Source organism: Bos mutus, chromosome 10 (genome assembly GCF_027580195.1).
Source record: "Bos mutus isolate GX-2022 chromosome 10, NWIPB_WYAK_1.1, whole genome shotgun sequence".
NCBI lineage: Eukaryota > Metazoa > Chordata > Mammalia > Artiodactyla > Bovidae > Bos > Bos mutus.
Window position 1 is genome coordinate 7,094,640 of NC_091626.1, and position 23,517 is coordinate 7,118,156.

The window sequence follows — 23,517 nt, forward strand, 5'->3', positions numbered from 1 at the left end:
TCAAGTCTTCTTTCTCACTCCCAGGTCAGCTTGGGTGTTCTGTACAGTATGTCTCTCCCATCTGATGTAGATTGCCACTGGGATACTTTCTAATTTATATGGTAATTGCTTAGAGAGCACGATGCTTTATGATTGCATCTCCAGGGTCTATACCAGTCCTGGCTCCCATGGATGCCGATGAAAGAATGTACAAACAAACAAACATTAATGAGTGGAGAAGAAGCCTCTCAAAAGGAATATATTGAGTCAGAATGGCCTTCGTCAAAAAAAACACAAATAACAAATGTTGGTGAGAATGTGGAGAAAAGGGACCCTTTGTACATTGTTGGTGAGAAGAGTAAATTGGTGAAGACATGGTGGGAAACAGTAGGGAGATTCCTCAAAAAACTGAAAATAGAACCAGCATATGACCTAACAATCCCGCTCCTGGGTATACATCCCCCAAAAAACTCAAAAACGTTAATTTGAAAAGATACATGAACCCATGCAACCCATTGTTCACACCATTATTTATGATAGCCAAGATACAGAAGCAGTCTAGGTGTCCATTAGCAGATGAATGGATAAAGAAGATGATATCATAAACAGTAGAATATTACTCGGCCATAAAAAAGAATAAAACTTTGCCATTTACAGCAATATGGGTGAACTTGGAGAGCATTGTGCTAAATGAAATAATTCAGACAGAGAAAGACAAATACTGTGTACCACTTCTATGTGGAATCTAAAAAACACAGCAACCTAGTGAATGTAACAACACAGAAGTGGGCTCACAGGCATACAGAACAAACTAGTGTTAGCAGTGGGGGGAAGCGGGGAGAGGAGAGGGGCAGTGAAGGCGCAGGAGAAAAAAAACAAATTATTATGGGATCATATGAAATCATTTGTGTGGAACTTTTGAAAATTGTAAAACATGATAGAATTCAATGAATCTTTCATTCAGGACAAAAAAAGAATTTGTTGTTCAGTCACTAAGTCATGTCCAAGAATTTGTTGTTCAGTCACTAAGTCATGTCTGACTCTTTGCGACCCCATGGACTGCCACATGCCAGGCTTCCATGTCCTCCGCTATCTCTTGGGACCTGCTCAAGTTCATGTCCATTGAGTCAGTGATGCTATCTTAAAAAAAAAAAAAAGGAATACCCCTGTGATTTAAAAAGAAAACAAAACTCTAAAGTGTCACAAAATAATGAATGGTTTGTAGCTGACCCTATTTGCAATCCTGCTTTTAACTCAGACATCATCGTCACTAAATACAGACATCTTTCTTTATATAGTCAGGGACAGGCTACTGCCCACCTGGTATAATTTGAAAGATACCGAGGGTCCTCAAATCACCTCTGTCAAAAGCCAGTCTTGGTACCTGGTTTTGTGCAGTAGAAGTACTGCTTCAGATGTTGGCAGTCTCTCCAGAAAGATCTATTCAGAAGTTATCCCTGGCAGGGATAGTGTGTGTGCACGTTTCTGTCCTCTCTCAGCTTTGTCAAAAGCAGGTAGATTATGACTAACAAGGGAAGATGGGATAGGTCCACAAAGGGAAAGCGCTTCCCTTCCCCTCCAACCCCACCTCTTTTCAGGCTTCATTCTGTGTGCTGAAGGTATTGCTTCTCCTGACTCTTGGCTCTTTTCCTTAGGAGAAGGAGGCTAGCTTAAGTCATGGATACAGGCTATACCTCCATCATTTGTTCCCCTTCTGTCACTGAAGAGTCAGTCTTGGTGCTTGCAACTTAAACTCAGTCATTGGACTTCACCTTCAGGTCGCCTGTGGGTATTTGCTGACTAGTCACTGTGGGCTTGGGCTTCCCAGGCGATGCTAGGGATAAAGAATCTGCCTGCTAACGCAGGAGACATGGGCTTGATCTCTGGGCCAGGAAGATCTCCTGGAGGAGGAAATGGCAGCCCACTTCGGTATTCTTGCCTGGGAAATCCTATGGACAGAGGAGACTGGCAGGCTACAGTTCATGGGGTTGCAAAGAGTCAGACATGACTGAACACACACTATTTGGCTGTGAGAGAAGGAAGAAAGGGTCAAGAATGGAAGTTACATGGGAAAGCTCTAAGAACTCTGTTTAGGAGCCAAATTCATCAAGTAAGTAGGTTCCAAAGAAAAGTGTGTTCAGTCACTTTTGTCTAAGCAAAGTAGTTCTTAATCCACAAGTGACTCTATCTGGAGTTTTATCTGCTAGTGTGTGCCTTTTTTTTAAAGTTTATTTTATTGGAATGGAGTTGATTTACAATGTTGTTAATTTCTACTGTACAGCAAAGGGATTCATTACATGTATATGCATTCTTTATCGTGTTCTTTTCCATTATGGTTTTTCACAAGATACAGTTCCCTGTGCCGTACAGTAGGACTTTGTTGTTTATCCCTTCTCTTTGTCATAGTTTGCTAATCCCAAACTCTGAATCCTTCCCTCCCCCACCTCCCAGTGTGTGCCTTTTGAGTCGTGACTCAGAGAAGGGCGTTTCGTTTCATTTAATTCCATTACTACTTACTCTTCCCCCTCTTCTTTATGGTATTCACCCTCTCATTCATTCTTTATTCTGTTCTCTTAGGTGCCTTTGAGTCTGTATACTGACACCAGTGGTCTCCTATTTATGGATACCTGCTTATGTATCAAACACCTGCTTCCTTTTGGTTGGCGTCAGCTTTCACTCCTTTTAAAAACAAATTGTAAGCCTAAACGCTACAACTTCAGAGACGAAAACTCAGCACTTTGCCCTCTGTTGCTCCTTACAGGTAAACAGAATCAAAACCCCAAGACAGATAGATGAACTGATTGAAATTGAGAGCGACACAGGAACATGGTTCAGGAGGTGCTCCGTTCGCATCCGCACAGAACTGTATGGAGTAAGTATCAAGCCCCTCTGACTCGCGGGCTCGCTTGTCGCTGGAGGTTAGTCAGAAACAGGGTTGGCAGAATCCACCCCGTGAGTGGGGCTCTTCCCCCTCCTGCCCAGGGCACCTGACTCCTGGTGTGGGACCAGGTAATAGGATTCCCTTGAGATCAGCGGGGTAGCCAAGATGTTGCTTTTTGGGGGGAGGGCAGGTGTTAAACAAGGAGTCCTACCAGTGACGGGTACACCAACATCTCGAGTTACTTTGTCTGTTGGAAGCTGATAAATACAAATTCCAGCATTTGGTGTCCTGTAGCCTTTAGCTTTGGAGAAGGCGATGGCACTCCACTTCAGTGTTCTTGCCTGGAAAATCCCATGGATGGGGGAGCCTGGTGGGCTGCAGTCTATGGGGTCGCACAGAGTCGGACACGATTGAAGCGACTTAGCAGCAGCAGCAGCAGCCCTTAGCTTTTACACTTTAAGTCCAAATGAATCCAGCCCAAAGAAGAGGCAACAATTTTATAATTTGTCAGAGGGGGTTGGGAAGTAGAGTTGCCTAGGGACTGGCATAAGAAAACTAACTCTCTGATATTTTACAGATTTGGTTGACTTTTATGAGATGTTTCACCTACCCAGTCAGGGAAAATACCATAAAACTCACGATTGTATGGTTCACGCTATCCTTTGGGTAAGTGGTCCTTACATTTTTGGTAAACGAAATCTTTAAATTTCCATACTGTAACTCCCAACCTTGCTGCTTCCTTCTCTTATACTGTGTGATGCTATTAACTCTAGGATATTTTTTTTTTCATTTTAGATTTGCTAACAGTTACAGTTTTTATCAAGCAATCATTTCTGTATGTTGTCATAAAGCTGGGATGGCAAAACCAACAGTGTTTGGAAAGTTCAATAAGACCAAGGATGATTTGCTCGCATAATTTCTCCGCTCTCTCCACATTGGCGGAGCTCCATCCCCGCTGGCCTCTTTGTTCTTCCTCCAATGTGCCAGAACTTTCTTGAACATGTCCCATCTCGGGTCTGTGCCCTGCCCCCAGACGTGGACCAGCTCATTTCTCTCCTCCTTTGAGGCTTTCCTCCTATGCCACCTTCACAGTGATACTTCCCCAAATACCTTTTTAAAACTGCAGCTTCCCAGTCCCCCTTCAGATTCCCTGTCCCCTTCTCAGCTTTATTATTCCCCATTGTGCCTTCTATCATCTTCTAATAGACAAAAAGCTTTTTCATTCTGTAGGAATAAAGAAAGCTCTGTCTTCCTCCTCTGGAAGCTCTGTGAGAACAGAGATTTTAAACTGTTTTGCTCACTGATATATGGTCCTGGGACAAAATAAGTGCTCAATAAATAGTTGTCAGGGCTTTCCAGGGGGCTCAGTGCTAAAGAATCATCCTGCCAATTTTGGGGACAAATTTAAATGCAGAGTTCCAAAGAATAGCAAGGAGAGATAAGAAAAGACTTCTTCAGTGATCAGTGCAAAGAAATAGAGGAAAACAATAGAATGGAAAAGACTAGAGATCTCTTCAAGAAAATTAGACATACCAAGAGAATATTTCATGCAAAGATGGACACAATAAAGGACAGAAATGATATAGACCTATCAGAAGCAGAAGATATTAAGAAGAGGTGGCAAGAATATACAGAAAAACTATGCAAAAAAGATCCTCATGACCCGGATAACCACGATGGTGAGATCACTGACCTAGAGCCAGACATCCTGGAATGTGAAGTCAAGTGGGCCTTAGGAAGCATCACTACGAACAAAGCTAGTGGAGGTGATGGAATTCCAGTGGAGCTCTTTCAAATCCTCAAAGATGATGCTGTGAAAGTGCTGCAGTCAATGTGCCAGCAAATCTGGAAAATTCAACAGTGACCACAGTACTGAAAAAGATCAGTTTTCATTCCAATCCCAAAGAAAGGCAATGCCAAAGAATGTTCAAACTACCACACAATTGTACTTATCTCACATGCTAGCAAAGAAATGCTCAAAATTCTCCAAGCCAGGCTCCCACAGTATGTGAACTGTGAACTTCCAGATGTTCAAGCTGGTTTTAGAAAAGGCAGAGGAACCAGAGATCAAATTGCCAACATCCTTTGGATCATCTAAAAAGCAAGAGAGTTCTAGAAAAATATCTACTTCTGCTTTACTGACGATGCCAGAGCCTTTGACTGTGTGGATCACAACAAACTGTGGAAAATTCTGAAAGAGATGGGAATACCAGACCACCTGATCTGCCTCTTGAGAAATCTGTATGCAGGTCAAGAAGCAACAGTTAGAACTGGACATGGAACAACAGACTGGTTCCAAATTGGGAAACGAGTACGTCAAGGCTGTATATTGTCACCCTGCTTATTTAACTTATATGCAGAGTGTATCATGCGAAATGCCATGCTGGATGAAGCACAAGCTGGAATCAAGATTGCCGGGAGAAATATCAATAACCTCAGATATGCAGATGACACTATCTTATGGCAGAAAGTGAAGAACTAAAGACCCTTTTGATGAAAATGAAATAGAAGAGTGAAAAAGTTGACTTAAAACTCAACATTCAAAAAACTTAAGATCATGGCATCCGGTCCCACCACTTCATGGCAAATAGATGGGGAAACAATGGAAAAGTGAGAGACTTTATTGAGGCTTGATTTATCCAAAATCACTCAGATGGTGACTGCAGCCATGAAATTAAAAGGCACTTGCTCCTTGAAAGAAAAGCTATGACAAACCTAGACAGAATATTAAAAAGCAGAGACATTACTTTACCAACAAAGTCCATCTAGTCAACGCTATTTTATTAGATGGTTTTTCTAGTAGTCATGTATGGATGCGAGAGTTGGACTATAAAGAAAGCTGAGCACCGAAGAATTGATGCTTTTGAACTTGTTGGAGAAATCTCTTGAGAGTCCCTTGGACTATAAGCAGATCAAACCAGTCAATCCTAAAGGAAATCAGACCTGAATATTCACTGGAAGGACTGATGTTGAAGCTGAAACTCCAATACTTTGGCCACCTGCTGAGAAGAACTGACTTATTGGATAAGACCCTGATGCTGGGAAAGACTGAAGGCGGGAGGAGAAGGGGACGACAGAGGATGAGATGGTTGGATGGCATCATCAACTCGATGGACATGAGTTTGAGTAGGCTCTGGGAGTTGGTGATGGACAGGGAAGCCTGGCATGCCACAGTCCATGGGGTGGCAAAGAGTCGGACAAGACTGAGCAACTGAACTGAACTGAATGCAGAAGTCAAGGAGATGCAAGTTCAGTCCCTGGGTCAGGAAGATTCCCTGGAGGGGAAAATGGCAACCCACCTCAGTATTCTTGTCTAGAGAATCCCACAGACAGAGGAGCCTGGCAGGCTACACTCCATAGGGTCGCAGAGAGTGGACACAACTGAAGCGACTTAGCATGGATGCATGCAAGTTTCTACTATATGCTAAACACTGGCTAGATCCAAAGAAAAAGCAAAACAAATGTCTTGCTCTTGAAATATGAAGAGTTACAGGATAATATCTATGATTTCTTTTGTTTACTTACCTGTTATTGACCACATTTTAAGCTTTATAATTTCCTTATAAAGTCCCTGAAACTTCACACAATGTGTAGCATTCAGTGGCTATCCAGTAAACACTGGCTGAAGAAATGGAACGTAGCAGAAACTCCTCCATGTTATTGATGATGAATGTTCCAGGGTGTCATGCTTCCCTCATTGTTGACATTTTTGAAGATTTATATCCTCTGGATACAAATAGAGAGCCCTGCAGAGTTGCTGCCTCCAGAGTCATTTCATATTCAGTGGCCACCACTCATACCCCTGCAGTAATTATTTCATGATATGTGAAGACAAGAGGCTGGAATCTATGGAATCCTGAGGCAGAGATGGTTCAGGAATCCTGTTGACAATGCTGATGATAAAAACGACTTAGCCTTTTGAGCACTCGCTATGTGCTGGGTATTTTGCATTTCATTTAATCCAAGCAGTTACCCGGGGAGGTGGTTACTCTCATCATTCTGATATTAGAGATGGCAGGTAACTGATGCTTTGATAACTTGCCCAAGATCCCATGGCTGGTAAGTGGCAAGGCCAGGATTCTAAACCTAGCTTGTCTATATGCACAAGTGATTCTCATAACCACTTCTTCCGCTGTGTAGCTCAGTGTAACTGGGGATAAATCAGAGCAGTGGTTCTCAAACTTGAGTATCAGAAGAGTTCCTTGGAGGACTCCACCCCACAGTTTCTGATTCAGCAGGTCTGGATGAGGCCCGAGGGTCTGCATTTCTAACAAGTTCCCAGGTGATTCTGATGGTGCTGGTCCAGAGACCCTGCTTTGGGTGGGAAGCACCAATTTAGAGCCGCATTGTCCAGTGAAGATATAACATCAGCCACGTGCATCATTTTAAATGTCCTGGTGGTCACATTTAAAAAGGGGTGGAAAAAAAGGAAAAGGAAACTGGTGAAACAAACTTTAATAATATATCTTATTTTACTTGTTTTGTCCAAAATGTTATCATTTAATCAATACGATTAATGACCTAATTTTACATTTTTCCCATACATATGTCTCATCTGGACTGGTCACATTTAACTGCTCATACCTGTGGTTAGTGGCTACTGCTTTGAAGATCATGGCAGCGTGGCTTAGCTGTAACCTGTTAGAATAACATACTACCAGCGAGAGGTAGAAAGTGGGCAATAACCTGGCTTTTCCAATAAATACTTAAATGGCCTTTTTCCCAGCCTTGAACCTTGAGGGCATGGGCTCTGCCCCCCAGGCTAACAGGACCACAGTAGTGAAGGAACCAAGAAAAATCATCCGTTAATAAAGAGGTCATTCTCTAAGGGCCCTCACAGTTTGGGGACCCCAGGAGTTTGTAGCTAGAGACTAGGAGATAGGATTCTTCAGTGCAGCCTGAGGGGATGAGGAGAAACCTCTGGGCCAGGATATGCCTGTGTAGGATAGAATTCTTACACATGTCTCTTTCCCAAGGAGAGACTCAGGACCTGAGATTCTCCAGGGAAACCCAGGCCATCCCTCTAGCTTGATTCTTGCAGACCTGTGATGAGGAAGGGCCAATGAGATTCCTATTTGATGACCCATAATGCTAAGGGACGGGGGTGGGGGTAGGGGGAGTGGGGCACAGTCCTAATTAGCAGTGCTTCTCCAGGAACCACTACCTCTCTGAAAATAGCAGGGAGATGGTCATGGCCACTAGAGTGCCGGCACCTTTAGAGACACCTTTATAGCATGCACCCACTGGGTCTCCAGGTGACGGCCATGGCCACAGCTCCGGCAGCAGCTCCAGGTGAAGTGACGGGAAAAGATGGTTTCTCTGTGATATGGAATCCTGAAATGTGATCATTCTTTAAAAAGGATCAAGCTCTGAGCCTTTGGAGTGGGAGCACTGACTCCAAGACTCTAGACTCTAGGGAGTATCAAACAGTGAGAACTCACACAAAGAAAACCATTTAGATACAAGACCAGGCATCACCCAACCACAACAAACAAAGCAAAAATATAAACCCAATCATCAGTAGACAGGATTACCACCTCACTCAGCCTTGCCCATCAGAGGAAAAACAAACAAATGAAAAAAACCCAGCACAAATCTCACCCAATACGAAGCTTACACAAACCACTGGACCAATCTTAGGAGAGCAGAAACCAAAAGGAAGAAAGAATTCAACCTTGAAGGCTGGGAAAAGGAGACCTCAAACACAATAAGTTAAATAATAATAATAATAATGAAAAGACAGAGAAATACTACACAAATGAAGGAACAAACTAGAAACACAGAAGTCCAAAAAAAAAAAATGAAGAGGAAAATAGACAAACTACCTGAAAAAGAATTCAGAATAATGATAGTAAAGATGATCAAAACCCTTGAAAGCAAACACCTTTACAAACTCACATTTCTTTGTCTTTGCAGGTACTACGGATTATCTGTTTGGTTCCCCGATGTCATTAAACATCTGCAGTCGAATGTGTTGAAAAATGTAGATGAACCAAAAGTGAAATTTTCAAATGCAACTATTAACTTTACAATGGCAAATCAGATTATTACCGGAATGGAATGTGACAATGGCAGGTCCAGAAACTTTTAAATCATTTAATCCTACCTCATCTTAAAAATGTATTTCTTATTTGCCTTCATAACACTAAAATATGCGTATGCACAATTTTTTTTCAGTTTGTACATGTAGTCATTTTCAGACTGAATTCAAATGCTTCCAAATGGCCTTTAAAGAAAAGATACACGTATATCAGTGAATTCACTTAAATTACTTCTTAAACTGAGCTACTTCCCATTTGTAAAGGAGTGAAATTGACTGGTATGAAAACAAAATTCAGAGAGGCCCTGGAAAGCGAGCAAAATAAGTTATGGAAGGGAAGAGTAAGGATTATGAGAAAACAGGTTATAGTGTTATTTAACTCAAAGAGGAAATCTGACATGTAATTTCATGCCTGTTCTTTGTCTCTGGAAAAGGGGGCTGCTACTCTTCAGAATTCCTCCCTTCTCCACTATGCTGGTTCAAGAATTGGGGTTAAGTTGTATCAGAGAAAGTTTCAGTTAAAGAATTGGAATGATTTTCCAAAGTTAAGGGCTTTAAAAATAGAAGATAAGTTAGCAAAGGACATTTTTGAGTATGGAGTGTGGAACTCCTCGTGATGAGGAGGAAGAACTGATTCAAGAAATGGTCTGGTTTATTTTTTTGGAGATGGAAAAGGACAGACAAGGTCCTTGTTTCTACCCATTATTTATCTGAGCAAATGGTTGCTGGTATGACTTTCTGTTGGTTTACATCATTCTTAGGAAATCCTCCCAATTTAAAAAGAGATCAAAGTAAAAATCAAACATAATTGATAAAAGTTTCTCTGGGCAAAAACCAGTTTGGAAAGATGAAAATTAATTCTGTGGGATGCTTATGGTTTGTGTAATGAAAAGGAGAGTTACCAACTAGGAGGTAACTATATGGATTGGCAATTCACTGGGAGGCCTGATCCACAGAGGATCACCTTTACTCTCCCTCCCAAAATACTGACTTGAATCTGTACTTGTTTTTCTACAGAAATCTTGGAGTCAAGTGCTCTAGAATTCTAGGTTGAAAATTGACTTCATTATTTAAAAATTATTGTAATCCCATTAGAAATTTCTAGTATGTCATATTTAAAAAAAATATATGACAGTATGGTCATATGGTCTCCAATATGGTCAATCATGGAGAAATTCTTTACTTTGGCAATGTAATGATTAATAATTTTAATAATATTAAAATCCTTGTAAAGCCCATAAGTTTATTTTAGAAGGTGATAGAAAAAAATTTTTTTGTCTTTCATGGAAATTTGAAATACCACTAACTCAGTTTTTAAAAATAGTTTTCCTGTTCAGCCTTCTAAAATGGCAATTCTTCGTGTACTGATAAGGAGTGGCCTCTGAAGTAGACTCTGAGGAGAACAAAGCAAAGTGTAGAGTAGTGTCTGCAGAGCGCTCCCTGAAGAGCGTACGAGCAAATGACAATAGTGGTCCTCTCTGGGAAAAAGAACTGGGTAGCTTGAGGATGGGAGGGCAAAGACTTACTTTTTCCTTTTTGAACATTTTGAATTGTTCTCCATGTGTGTTCTATGCAGATAGCATCCCCTGGGGGGGAGGAAAAATTGTTTCCCCTTTCCAAATGCAGTTTCACTTCAGAAAATTAGTGATCTTCTTAAAATGTGCCATGATTTACCCTCCTTCTGTAGATAGATTTATGGCTTAGGCGATCTTCCTCTGAACTCCTAGAGTAGGGGGTGAATGTTTTATGGAGGTTGGTCTCGTAGGCACTTAGCGCATTCTGAGCTGACAAATGCAGTCTGGCATTAGAGTGAGGATAATTTTTAAAATCTCAATAGTAAATTACTTTTAAGTCATCTTCCTTGCCTAAGAGGATTGGTCCCTTTCTGCCCTAACAACACTGGTATATGGTGTATTAACTTCTTCCCCAGTTGAATAAGCATTTTCCTCTCAATGACTGGTGAAGGATACATTCACAGTCTCTTAATACATTACCAAGACACATTGATAGATATGTATACATGTCTCCCAAGGGTCTTTATCAACACTTAATATCTGAACCATAAACTCTTCTAAGATGTCAGAATGATTGTGACTATTATCATCTCCACCTTCCCTCTTGCATCACCCAAAATGAATCAGAGCAAGTTTCATCATTCTACCATTTCCAAAAATAGGCCGAGCTATGGTCATTCAGCTTGGTTTGAGGAACACCTCTTGGCACTGAGAAGAAAAATATTCTTGGAAATGACTGTGAGCAATAAGTTTCTTGACCCTTGAGATAATCATTTGTCACATAAGTGATTCTCCCATCCTCTCTTTAAGATAATTGGAAGTCCCTACACTAGAATAAAGAGTCTTCAGGTTATCAGCTTTGGAAATAAAAGTAAGCATGGGAACACATGCTCAAGTTACAGCTGTTAACCCCAAATAGAGAATTTTCAAATAAAGGCATATGTGAAGGAGCAAGAGGGAGGATAGGATTAAAAAACAAAGAATCGGTAGCCACAGGTAATCTCCAAGCTCAATGCCTTCAACTGTATACCCCACAAACACCCTTTTACCAACATTGCTGAAGCCTACATGAAGTTATTTTGGATGCCATCTCTTTTTCTGGTGGAAAATAATATTGGGAGCAATGAGATAGTCAAAAGGACAGGCTCCACGAGGAAGAGGGGGGAGAGCTAAGAGTGTAGAAAACCCAGAAGCCACTGTCCTTTTTAATTAAGAGAGTCCATAGTGGAACCTCAGGTAACCCTCTTCAGTATTCTTTCCTGGAGAGCCCCATGGACAGAGGAGCCTGGTGGGCTAAAGACCATCGTGTCGCAGAGTCAGACACGACTGAAGCAATTTAGCACAGCCCGTAGGGGAACATCACATCTCTAAATCTGTTTGACTTAACTTTGTACCCTGATAGACACAATCATTGACATGAATTTTTTGTGTGTGTTGGACAGATTTGCAGGGATCAGGTTCAAATCTATAACTTTCGAAAATTCAGTTTTTAAGTCCTGCACCTTTGAGGATGTGACTTCAGTCAACACCTACTTCAAGAACTGCACATTTATTGAAACCGTTTTTAACAAAACAGGTAGGTGTGCCACTTAACCCTGCCTGGGTCCTCTTCACAGCCCTGGCTCTTGGCAGAGACGTGATACCTATTTGGTGATAGGTGTGGGCAGACGCTTATGGGGGAAGTGAACGTTAAAGTATAAATGAACAAACTCCCTCCATCAGGTTGGATCAAAGCTGAGCTTGTAGTGACTGTTTTTGTCGTATTTAATGCAGATGGAACAGGCTGAGCTCAAAGTTGGCAAAAAATAATAATAATAATAATCCTGTGGTGAATAATTTTTAAAGCAGAGAATTAACCTGTAGTCATTTGACAGTCTTGATTTCAAACTCTGCTGTTAGCTTAAGTGAGCTGGCCTGAACTACAGTCTACAGAGATGGACAGTACATGCTCAGTCACATACAGTCTTTTAATTCAATCCACTTAATGGAGTCTAGGAAACACCCCAGGGAAAAAGTTTAGGGAAGCAAACATTGACTGAACACTGACTATATGCTGGTTCCTACCTCAGGTTATTAGACACTCATTGTCCTGTTTAATTTTCACAATAGCTGAAGCTTCAAAAACTGCAGTAATTTGGCCACAGTTGTTCAGCTGGTCATAGCTGACATATGAGCCCAGGCTCATCTGATCACACAGCCCCTGCTCTATCACCCCACACATTGGTCGCTCTGTCCCATGAGGTCAAAATAATGGCCCAACACCAGCAGAAGGACCAGCGCCACTTTGTTACCAGCCCTGGCTTCTTGATGCTCAGACAGGAGCCACCTCTGCCTAGCTCCAAGTGAGGATGGGGTCAGGGTTCTTAGGATTTGTTTAAACAGTGGTCCCTCACTGTCTTCCAACCCATTCAACCTCAGGAGACCAGCTTTTTAGGCCGATTTTGATCAGCGAGGATAACTGTTTTGATCCTCGTTACCTTTCAGCAGAACCCACCATCATCTGCAACGCCTTTTGGCTAGATCCAAGTTCAGGACAAAAATCAGCAGTGATATAATAAATGCTGGAGAGGGTGTGGAGAAAAGGGAACCCTCTTACACTGTTGGTGGGAATGCAAACTAGTACAGCCACTATGGAGAACAGTGTGGAGATTCCTTAAAAAACTGGAAATAGAACTGCCTTATGATCCAGCAATCCCACTGCTGGGCATACACACTGAGGAAACCAGAAGGGAAAGAGACACGTGTACCCCAATGTTCATCGCAGCACTGTTTATAATAGCCAGGACATGGAAGCAACCTAGATGTCCATCAGCAGACGAATGGATAAGAAAGCTGTGGTACATATACACAATGGAGTATTACTCAGCCATTAAAAAGAATACATTTGAATCAGTTCTAATGAGGTGGATGAAACTGGAGCCTATTATACAGAGTGAAGTAAGCCAGAAGGAAAAACATAAATACAGTATGCTAACGCATATATATGGAATTTAGAAAGATGGTAACAATAACCCTGTGTACGAGACAGCAAAAAGAGACACTGATGTATAGAACAGTCTTATGGACTCTGTGGGAGAGGGAGAGGGTGGGAAGATTTGGGAGAATGGCATTGAAACATGTAAAATATCATGTAAGAAAACGAGTCGCCAGTCCAGGTTCGATGCACGATACTGGATGCTTGGGGCTAGTGCACTGGGACGACCCAGAGGGATGGTATGGGGGGAGGGAGGAGGGGAGGAGGGTTCAGGATGGGGAACACATGTATACCTGTGGTGGATTCATTTTGATATTTGGCAAAACTAATACAATTATGTAAAGTTTAAAAATAAAATAAAATTAGAAAAAAAAATCAGCAGTGAATGCTGGTGACTGTCCAATGAGACCAACTCTGGTTCCTCCGTGGGTTCTTTCATTTAAACCTTCACTTGCAAATTCAGCCTCAAGGACCCAAGGGAAGTCCTTTTTCTTCTCACTGCTTCAGAGCCCTATAAAATGGCAGTAGTAAGGCTGATTCATGCACATTTTAGAACAAATTATTTTTGTAATTGTAGTGTAAAAGCTATTAGTACTCTAATGATGGTCCTTACGTAACATGGTAATTAGAACAAAGTAACAACATAAAGGAGTCAGCAAGCAGTATAATTAGCAATGACCAACCATAAGAAATCAGAATAATTGGACTTAATTTATTCCTTTATGCAATAAAGGGATTCCTTCCTTCAGCTGCATTGGGACCCTGTAACCCAGGGTACTTGACTAGACCCTGTGCCTTGGCCAGCTCTGAAACCCTCAGGGAGCTTCCAATACCATGGTTTTTTTCTGAATTCTTGGCAAGCTTGCTCATATGGGTGTGCCAGCCTGATGCACTGAACTGTCTTTCTTTATGTCCGCAGATTTTGAGCCATATAAATTCATTAACTGCAGATTTCAAAACAGCACATTTTTGTACAACAAGACAGGATGCCAGTTTACCTTTGATGATGACTATAGTGCCTACTGGATTTATTTTGTCAACTTCCTGGGGACACTGGCAGTGTTGCCAGGGAACATCGTGTCTGCTCTCCTGATGGACAGAATTGGGCGCTTAACGATGCTAGGTATGTGCTTGGCTTCGTGTAAAACAGAGGAGCTGCCCTTGCGATCTAGAGGGAGCCTGTCTCCTGCTACCCTCCCCACCCCCCTAGGATTTGCATCCCACAGAAATGAGGAGAAATTTCCTAAGACCTTTCATTAAGACTAAATTTTAGTAAAAAAAAAAAAAATATATATATATATATATATATGTCTAATTACATCTCATTTGAACCACTTCTGTGAGTTAACAGACTGAAAAACTAATTATGTGTGACTAATGTCTATTTTTCTACTTAGGTAGCTGAGTAATTGGTGATGTGTGTTTCATGCTTGCTGTGTTCAGAAGGTAGTTGAGAGGTAAAGCTTATATACAGATAAATGTACCGGTAGCTGAGCTTTTTGAACCCAGAGTGCAGTTTCCTCTTGGGATTCAGTTTTGCTGTGAGATGTCAGAGAACCAGGGGTCCTTGCTCTACTGAGATAACAGGAAACACCCCCACCTTTTGTCTGCTACGTTGGCAGGTGGCTCTATGGTGCTTTCGGGGATCAGTTGTTTCTTCCTTTGGTTTGGCACCAGCGAATCCATGATGATAGGCATGCTGTGTCTGTACAATGGGCTGACCATCTCGGCATGGAACTCTCTTGATGTGGTCACCGTGGAGCTGTACCCTACAGATCGGAGGTATGTTGAAATGGGCCTCCAGCAAGAGGTGCTCTGAGCCCCATGGGACCACTGAAAATCAGCCAAACTGTCATTTCCTCCCCAAATCAAAATTCCAAAGAAAAAAAATCTGGCTTATGAAGTTGTAGGTTCTATTCATATCTTTCATTTATTCTTCATTTTTTAATAAGGCCAAACATGATTTCTTCTTCATTGACTATTACACTCAGTACCATAAAAATGTTATTACTTTGAAAACAGTTTGTAGATTAGTTTCACAATTTGAAAACATTCCTGGGGATTTATGATGATTGCTGAGAAGGGAAAGTCATGAATTCAGTGCTAAATATTACGTTGGAATAGTTACAATGGAAATTGTTCCCAGATCTTTACAGCTTTATTTTATTTACAGCTAGATATTTTTATAGCAATATATGTATTATATAGTTAACTATATGTAATATGTGTATTATATAGTTAAACATATATTCAGTATTAGCATTAATATATATACTAAATATTATAGTTACATTTAACTATAATGTGGTATGGGAAAATCAGGTTTGCCTAGGAACTGTGAAGGCTTTTGAGTATACATGAGTATTTAATTTATTAGACATTAATAACACATTGAAGTAACACTTTGAATATTTGTTTTATTTTTATTTATTTTGGCTGTGCTGGGTCTTTGTTGCTGCACAGGCTTTTCTCTAGTTAGGGGGTTGGGGACGCTCTCTAGTTACAGGCAGTGAGGGCAGCTAGAGAGTGCAGTGCACGGGCTGCTCATTGCGGAGGCTTCTCTTGCTGGGGAACATGGGCTGTAGGGCTCGCAGGCTTCAGCACTGCAGCACATGGGTTTCGTAGCCACAGTTCCCGGGCTCTCGAGCACAGGCTCAGCACTGGTGGCACCTGGGCTTGGTAGCTTCGATGCTCGTGGGATCTTCCCAGATCAGGGATTAAAGCCATGTCTCCTGCATCGGTAGGTGGATTGGTTACCACTGAGCCACCAAGGAAGCTCTGAAGTTTTTTTTTTAAACCTGATTGTGTTTTTGAGGTATAGTTGATGTTAAATATAAAAGTTTCAGATGTACAACATAGTGACTCACAACTTTTAAAGGCTATATCCATTTATAGTTGTTAGAAGATATTGGCTATATTCCATGTGTTATGCAATAGGTCCTTGCAGCTGGTTTATTTTATACATCTACTCATATATTTTAAAAAGAACATGTTGGGGAATATAGTAGCTAGCAGGAGTTACTCGGGCAATGAAGCCGGTGAAGAGAGTTAACCATGACCATGACTTAGCTTGCTGGCTATGAGGAAGATACAGTGAAGCAGGGAGGGATCAGCTGCAAGAGCCTCTGTGGACCCCTCATTGGTCCTGAGAAGGTCTTTACCTCATGTTTGCAAATGCCTAGATGAGCTCTGCATTAAGGCAACACGGAGAGGTCTCCAGAACACACCTCTTGACCTTGCTGGTCTGTTGAAGGGAAGCCCAACACATTTCCAGTGACCACAAAAAGATCACCATTAGAATAAAATTACGCGTCTGTTCCAAAATGGAGACATGAAGACTCTGCACTTCATATCATAAAAAGGACAAAACAGGAGGGCCTTGGGGTGGAGCTTCAGCAGCCGATTCATTAGAAGAATAGGAGCCCTGTTTTGCCGTTTGCCACACGTGAAGACAAATGGCCTTTGCCTTTTATTTTGTGCCTGCTCTGTCACCATGGAGCCCTGTCTGCTAGAGCATGGAGTCAGGATTCTCTGGACTTTGAAGTGGAGGAGGGTTTTTCCTAGGACAGTGTAGAGACATTTGGGATATCAATTTTCACTGATCCTGAGTCCCTTCTTTTATTTATTGGCCACAGTGGGGTACATTTGCTGCACGCCCAGACTTTCTAACTTATATTTCTTCTTCATGAATTTCTATTACCAAGCTTACAGGAACCTTATATGTTCTCCTGTATCCACCTCCCTGCAGACCATTGGGAACTCTGATGGACTTCTCCTTATCAGATATTCTAATTAATAACCTCCTGTTGATAACTTAGGCTCTGAAAGGGACCATGCAACCCATGTCCAGCATCTCCTTCCTTCTTTAAACCAACAGTAGTTCTCTTTTGTGGGCAAGCTCCTGGGATGGATGTCATGGATCTTGGACGAGGGTGCTGCCAAGGCAAGATCAAGACTCTGCAGCTTTATTTCATGCTCATTCTGTAAACTGGGCCCAGGTGTGGATTAAACTAGACATTTAAACTAAGCCCCTCCTCATTAAAGCAAAGTTATTTCATAGACTGCAACCTTTTAATTTTGCATTATAAAAGTTTGATACTATTTTAGATGAAATCAGCCCCTTATCCCTCTGCTATAGAATGGAAGGATAAAGGGTGAGTACTCTCCTGTGGCAAGAACCTGGCTTAAAAACAAAACACCATGAACTGGGCAGGTCGTCCATGAGAAACATGGACCTGCTGTGTTTCTGTCTTCAGAAAGGTTAAACATCAAGCAAGATAAAGATAGAAATTGCTCTGTGTATTAGTTCAGGATCTCTGAGAAGCAGCAGACAAAATGGGATTAAACATGCAGATTTTGTTAAAGGAAATGCAAGTTATGAGAGAAAACAGGGAGAGAGGTGTAGTCTGGCCACAATGCAAGCCTGAGCCCATGAAAGAGTGAAGAAGGAAGACCAGTTGTGTGGAAGTGTTCCAGGCCACCAGTGAGCGGTCTCAGGAAGGCTTGGCATTGCTGTGCTAAAAGCCAGCTTTAGAGGGGTCCTGCTTGTCCTGGGGGCACCAGCCTGCCACAGTGTTCCTCTTACATTCCGTTACTGGAGCAGTGAAACCTGGAAATGCATTTCAGAGCATGGCAGCTGGACCAGGACTCAGAAATTGGCAAAGTGCATCCTCACTTTGACCATGCTGCTGCTAGCAAATATTCTCTACCACTTAATTTGATGTTGCAAGATAATATACAGGAAGTCACTTTCTTAAATGATGGGGAGATAACTTATCTGCCAGAGCTGCATTGCCAGCACCATAATGAGTTAGCTGGCATGACCTACGCTGTTTCAGGCTAAAACCTTCTCTTCTATCTCTGCTGCGGTCCTCTGGGTCTCATGGGAGGGCTCCACTGAACTGTGGCTCAGCTGTTAGAGGTAAACCCCAAGTGTTTTGTGTGTGGTACCCTCTGGCTTTCTCTCCCTGTGGAAGGAGAATAGAATACATCCCAACAAACACTTCTGGTTAGAGGCTATAATTGTTTCATACCAGAACTTTAGCACTGTCAGCTCCTCACCCAGTTTCTAGAATCTGTCCTTAATGATCAGAAAAGAACACTCTGACTAAAAAGTAGCCTCATGAGCCATTTAATAGCCAACTCCTATCAGAATCCCAGGGCAAATGATTCTATTCAGGGAACATAACTTAGGATATAATCTAAGTGCTATGAAAGTTGTAACACCTGAAAGCCACACTTGTCACCCACAGTATGGACTTGATCTGTGATGTTATACCTCTGACTCTTAGTAGGGGTTACATTTGCATTGACTGTGAAAGCACCGTTCATCTCTATAGAGCTTACCACTGGATCTGCAGGGCATTTCAGGACCTACTCTGAAGAGGTGCTCTGTCTCTTCACTTCATATGATAGAAATTAGTAATTCCTCACATTCCCTTCCCTGCTGTGCATCAAGAGACAGAGTCTCTGTGTCAGTGTTACATCTCCAGGGTCCAGATATTTGCTTTGCTCCTCCTCATCTTGGTTTGCTCTCTTGTATTCTTGTATTATTAGTTTTGTCTTTTATGCATGTGTGCATGCTACGTCACTTAAGTTGTGTCTGATTCTTTGCAACCCTATGAACTATAGTCTGCCAGGCTCCTCTGTCTATGGGATTTCCCAGGCAAGAATGCTGGAGTGGGTTGCCTTGCCTTTATCCAGGGCATCTTCCTGACCCAGGGATTGAACCCACATCTCCTGTGGCTCCTGCATTGCAGACAGATTCTTTACTGCTGAGCCACCCGGGAAACCCTTTGTCTTTTATAAGCTACTCTAAACTGTTTCATAAAGAGGCAGGAAATGTTGAAATTAAAATTTTGTGTACTTATTGAGCAGCACCTTTTCTGTGCCAGAGAAAATAAAGCTGAGCAGTCACTGCAAACACTTTTTTAAAGGAAAAGTTGGGCTTTTTTTTTTTTTTCCCTCCATGCTCAATACTTTACTTTTGGCCACCAAATATGGAGCTATTTTTTCCCCAATACCAAGTAATTCTTTAATTCCCAGTAGACACCAGTTGGATGTTCTAAAATGTAACTCAGTTCTGATATAATCTACCATGGAGATCAGATCAGATCAGATCAGCTGCTCAGTCGTGTCCGACTCTTTGCGACCCCATGAATCGCAGCACGCCAGGCCTCCCTGTCCATCACCAACTCCCGGAGTTCACTCATGGAGAAGGGAATGGCAACCCACTCCAGTATGATTGCCTGGAGAATTCCATGGACAGAGGAGCTTGGTGGGCTACAGTCCATGGGGTCGCAAAGAATCTGACATGACTGAGTGACAAGCGTGTGTGCGAGTACGTGTGCGCATGCACACATACGCACGTACACACGCGCGCGTGCACGGACACACACACACACACACACACCTGGAGATAGCATCAGATTCCACAGGTTAAAGACTCCATTCCCACAAGAGCGCCTTCACTTCAGACCCCAAACACAAGTCAGATTATCACCTGTACATCTGACCGACTGGCTGCACAGTGGAGTTCTCACAACCCCTCCTCAGATTTGATAACTTGGCAGAACGGTTCACAGAACTCAAGGAAACATGTCCTCGCATTTACTGATTTATTATAAGAGATTCCCGCTCAGGAGCAGCCAGACAGAAGAGATGCACACATTGGGCAAGGTGTGAACAGCAGGGGGAGCACGGCGCTCTGTGCCCCATCCAGGCCCACCCCTTCCCAGTGCTTCTGTGCTCTTGCCAACCGGGAAGCCCATCAAATCTTGTTGTTCAAGAGATTTTATAGAGCTTCATCTCCAGCCCTGTGTCCTCAACTCTCTAAACAACCTCTAATCCCTTGCTCTTTTCTGGTAATGATGCCAAAATTCAGCCTTTGTGCACCGGTGCCTTATCAAATCTCCAAGACAGTTTTGGGTGAAGTAGAAAAGAATGAGTTTATTGCTTTGCCAGACAAAGAGGGACACACAGGCTCTTACCCTCGAAAACTGTCCCAACCCCAGGAGATTTGGTGAGGAGTTATTATAGCAAGTTATTATAGTTCAAGGGCAGGGCTGCTGATTAGATTAGAGTGTGTGATTAGGGCCTACACTCCTTTATTCTATTTTTAACACCAAAAACATTTGTATTGGGGTATAGCCCTTAACAATGTTGGGATAGTTTCAGGTGAATAGTGAAGGGACTCAGCCATACATACACATGTGTCTATTCTCTGGTCTCAGGTAATCTAATGAGTTCTGGCCTCAGGTGGTCTTCTTGAAGAGCTTCTCTGGGTCCTTTAATCTGGAATGAAGAATGCCGACATCTTCCATTTGTTGGGGGTTTTAGTTCTCTGTGCTCAGTCTGTCCTACTCTTTGCGACCCCATGGACTGTAGCCCCAGGCTCCTCTGTCCATGGAATTTTCCGGGCAAGAATACTGGAGTGGGTTGCCATGTCTTGCTCCAAAGGACCTTCCTGACCCAGGGATCCAACCCTAGTCTCTTGCATCTCATGCGTTGGCAGGTGGGTTCTTTACCACTGCATACCCAGAAAGCCTTAAAGATATGTCTGTGTGTATCCCTTGAGGTAGAATCAGGACCTGCCCCAGGTCCTGATTTTATTGTTTCTTGGCTCCTCCCTTGTCTCAGCGTCCCTTCCCTTCCCTGATTAGCAATAGTTCGAATCTGCCCCTGGGACTCAAGGAGACCTCACGGAGGCTGGAGTCTATTCCCTACAAACAAGGAATGGGGGACACGGAGAGGCCTTAGTGCTCAGAAGCCCCACAGGGTCCTGCTAAGTTTCAATTACATATCACCATAACAGATATAATAGTAATGGAAATATTTGGTGAGCATTACCAAAATGTGACGCAGAGACAAGAAGTGAGCAAATACTGCTGGGAAAATGATGCTGATAGACTTTCTAGACCCAGAGTTGCCACAAATGGTCAATTTGTTAAAAAATACAGTATCTTTCAAGTATAATAAAATGATGTACAGTAAAATGAGCTATGTCTGTGCATAGGGTAAGGTCCAGAAGACTCCTGAGTACAGGAGCTTACGTCATCCTGGAGTTTGGGGTGCACTGCCCTGCCAGCATGTGGATGCATTCACCAGTCTGAAAGCTCTCTAGATTTATGAAGAGTTCATTATGTGAGCATGATTGATTAAATCATTGGCCACTTGTAATTGAACTCAATCTTCAGCCTCTGTCCCCTCCCTAAGGTGGGGCAGGATAGGCTGAAAGTTCCAGGCCTCTCATCATATGGTTAGTTTTTATGGAGACCAACCCCATCTTGAAGCAAACTAGGAAGCCCTCAAATTAAAACAATGGTAATATATAATTTTCTTTTATTATGCAGAAAATCCAAGGTTTTAAAGACTGATAAAAAAAACTCATGTTAACTGGAAGGGGTGATGGTAAAATTACTGCTTAGAGACTGTTGTGGGAATTCTAAAAACAGGTGCAACATTTTTGGAGGGGAGAATCTAGCAACCTAACTGTTTCTCCCTATAGGTAAAGTGCTTCTTCTGGCTGCTTTCAAAATTTTTTTCTTTGTCTTGGTGTAGATTTCTTTGGGTTATCACATTTGGGATTCCTTCAGCTTCTTGGATCTGTAGATTTGTGTCTCTTGCCAAATTTGTGAACCATTATTTCAAATTTCAGCCACCATTTATTTGAATACTTTCTCTTCTCCTTCTTGGACTCCAGTGACATAAGTATTAGATCTCTTGTTATGGTCCTACAGGTTGCTGATGCCCTTTTTTTTAAGTCTATTTTCTGTTTTTCAAATTGGATTTCTATTGTTCTACCTTCAATTTACTGATTCTTTCACTTCTCTCCTTCATTCTGCTGTTGAGCCTGAACACTAAGATTTTTATTTTGGTTATTGTATTTTCATTTATAAATTTTCAATTTGGTTCTTCTTTATGTCTTCTATTTCTTTCCTGAGACTTTATATCTTTTCTATTTTTTGATGATGTGCTCTATATTTCAAGTGTGTTCAAGAGTTTCAAGCATGTTCATAATACCCAAGGATTGAACCCGGGTCTCCTGCATTACTGGCAGATTCTTTACCATCTGAGCCATTAGGGAAGCCCTCATAATTGCCTACTGAAGCCTTACTATCATGATGGCTTTAAAATCTTCATCAGATAATGTTAACATTTCCGTCATCTCAATGTTGACATCTCTTTATTGTCACTTTCTATTTGAGATCTTCCTGGTTATTCAGATGACAAGTAGTATTCAATTGAAAGCAGTCATTCTGATCTTATTAAGCCTTTAGTTTTGGTTGGCTTCCCCAAACACCTCTCTTGGAGGAGAAGGGATGCCACCCATTACTGCCTGGAAGTAGATGTCCAGGTTCCCATTCAACCTCCATTGACACCCAAGAAAGGGTATCCTCATTCCTGCTGCACAGGGGTGGGAGTCCAGGCTCCCCTCATGATTATTGATACTGTGGAGGGAAAGAAGAGACAAGCTCATTACTGGCCAGGAGGGATGAAAATCCTAGCTTCCTGCTTAGCCTTCCCCCACACCACCCCAGTGGTGATGTTGAGGCCCCTCATTACAGGCCCATGAGGGTGGAAGTCCAGATGCTCCACTCGACCTTTGTTGGTGTGGCTGGCAGTTGAGTTACAATTTTTTTCTGGTATTTGGTTGGAGAAGAGAGGTTATCATCTAAATATTTTCTGTCTTGCTAGGATGCCTCTATCCTGGCCCTTTGGGTAGAGAGAGCAGGCTTTGGTTCGGGTGTTACTTAAATCTGTACCTGTTGGTATTTTCTTTTGCCAGCTTCTTAAGTTCCAAGTCTCAGATCTATGAAGCAAAAAGAAAATGCAGGAACTCACCATTACCCAGCTCTGTAGCAGCTCTGCCATTTTTCTTTATTTTCCAGAGTCGTCTTAGGTTTATTTTATAACATTGAGGACTTTTAGCTATGTTTAATAGGAAGAATAAGAAAAATATGTGTATCCATCTCAGTATGAATTTTAATATTGTTAATTTATTTACTCAATAACTTCTTTGGGAGTGTCTGTGTTACAACCCAGATGTATGACTGTCTGCTGTGGCTCTCAGCACCCATAAACCTGGTCTGTGACCTCCCATTAGGTCTGGGTGGGGCTCTGGGAATCA

General features: G+C 42.1%; 1 protein-coding gene across 2 annotated transcripts in view; it reads left to right on the forward strand.

The window, feature by feature from the left end:
• Positions 1-23,517, forward strand: part of SV2C (synaptic vesicle glycoprotein 2C) — a 221,156-nt gene that overhangs the window by 183,742 nt on the left and 13,897 nt on the right. For both annotated transcript variants that reach the window (XM_070377234.1, XM_070377235.1), the window contains 6 exons: positions 2,741-2,851; positions 3,438-3,526; positions 8,777-8,935; positions 11,857-11,990; positions 14,308-14,511; positions 15,011-15,170. In XM_070377234.1, the coding sequence (XP_070233335.1) occupies positions 2,741-2,851; positions 3,438-3,526; positions 8,777-8,935; positions 11,857-11,990; positions 14,308-14,511; positions 15,011-15,170 (857 nt within the window). The remainder of the gene's footprint in view (positions 1-2,740; positions 2,852-3,437; positions 3,527-8,776; positions 8,936-11,856; positions 11,991-14,307; positions 14,512-15,010; positions 15,171-23,517) is intronic.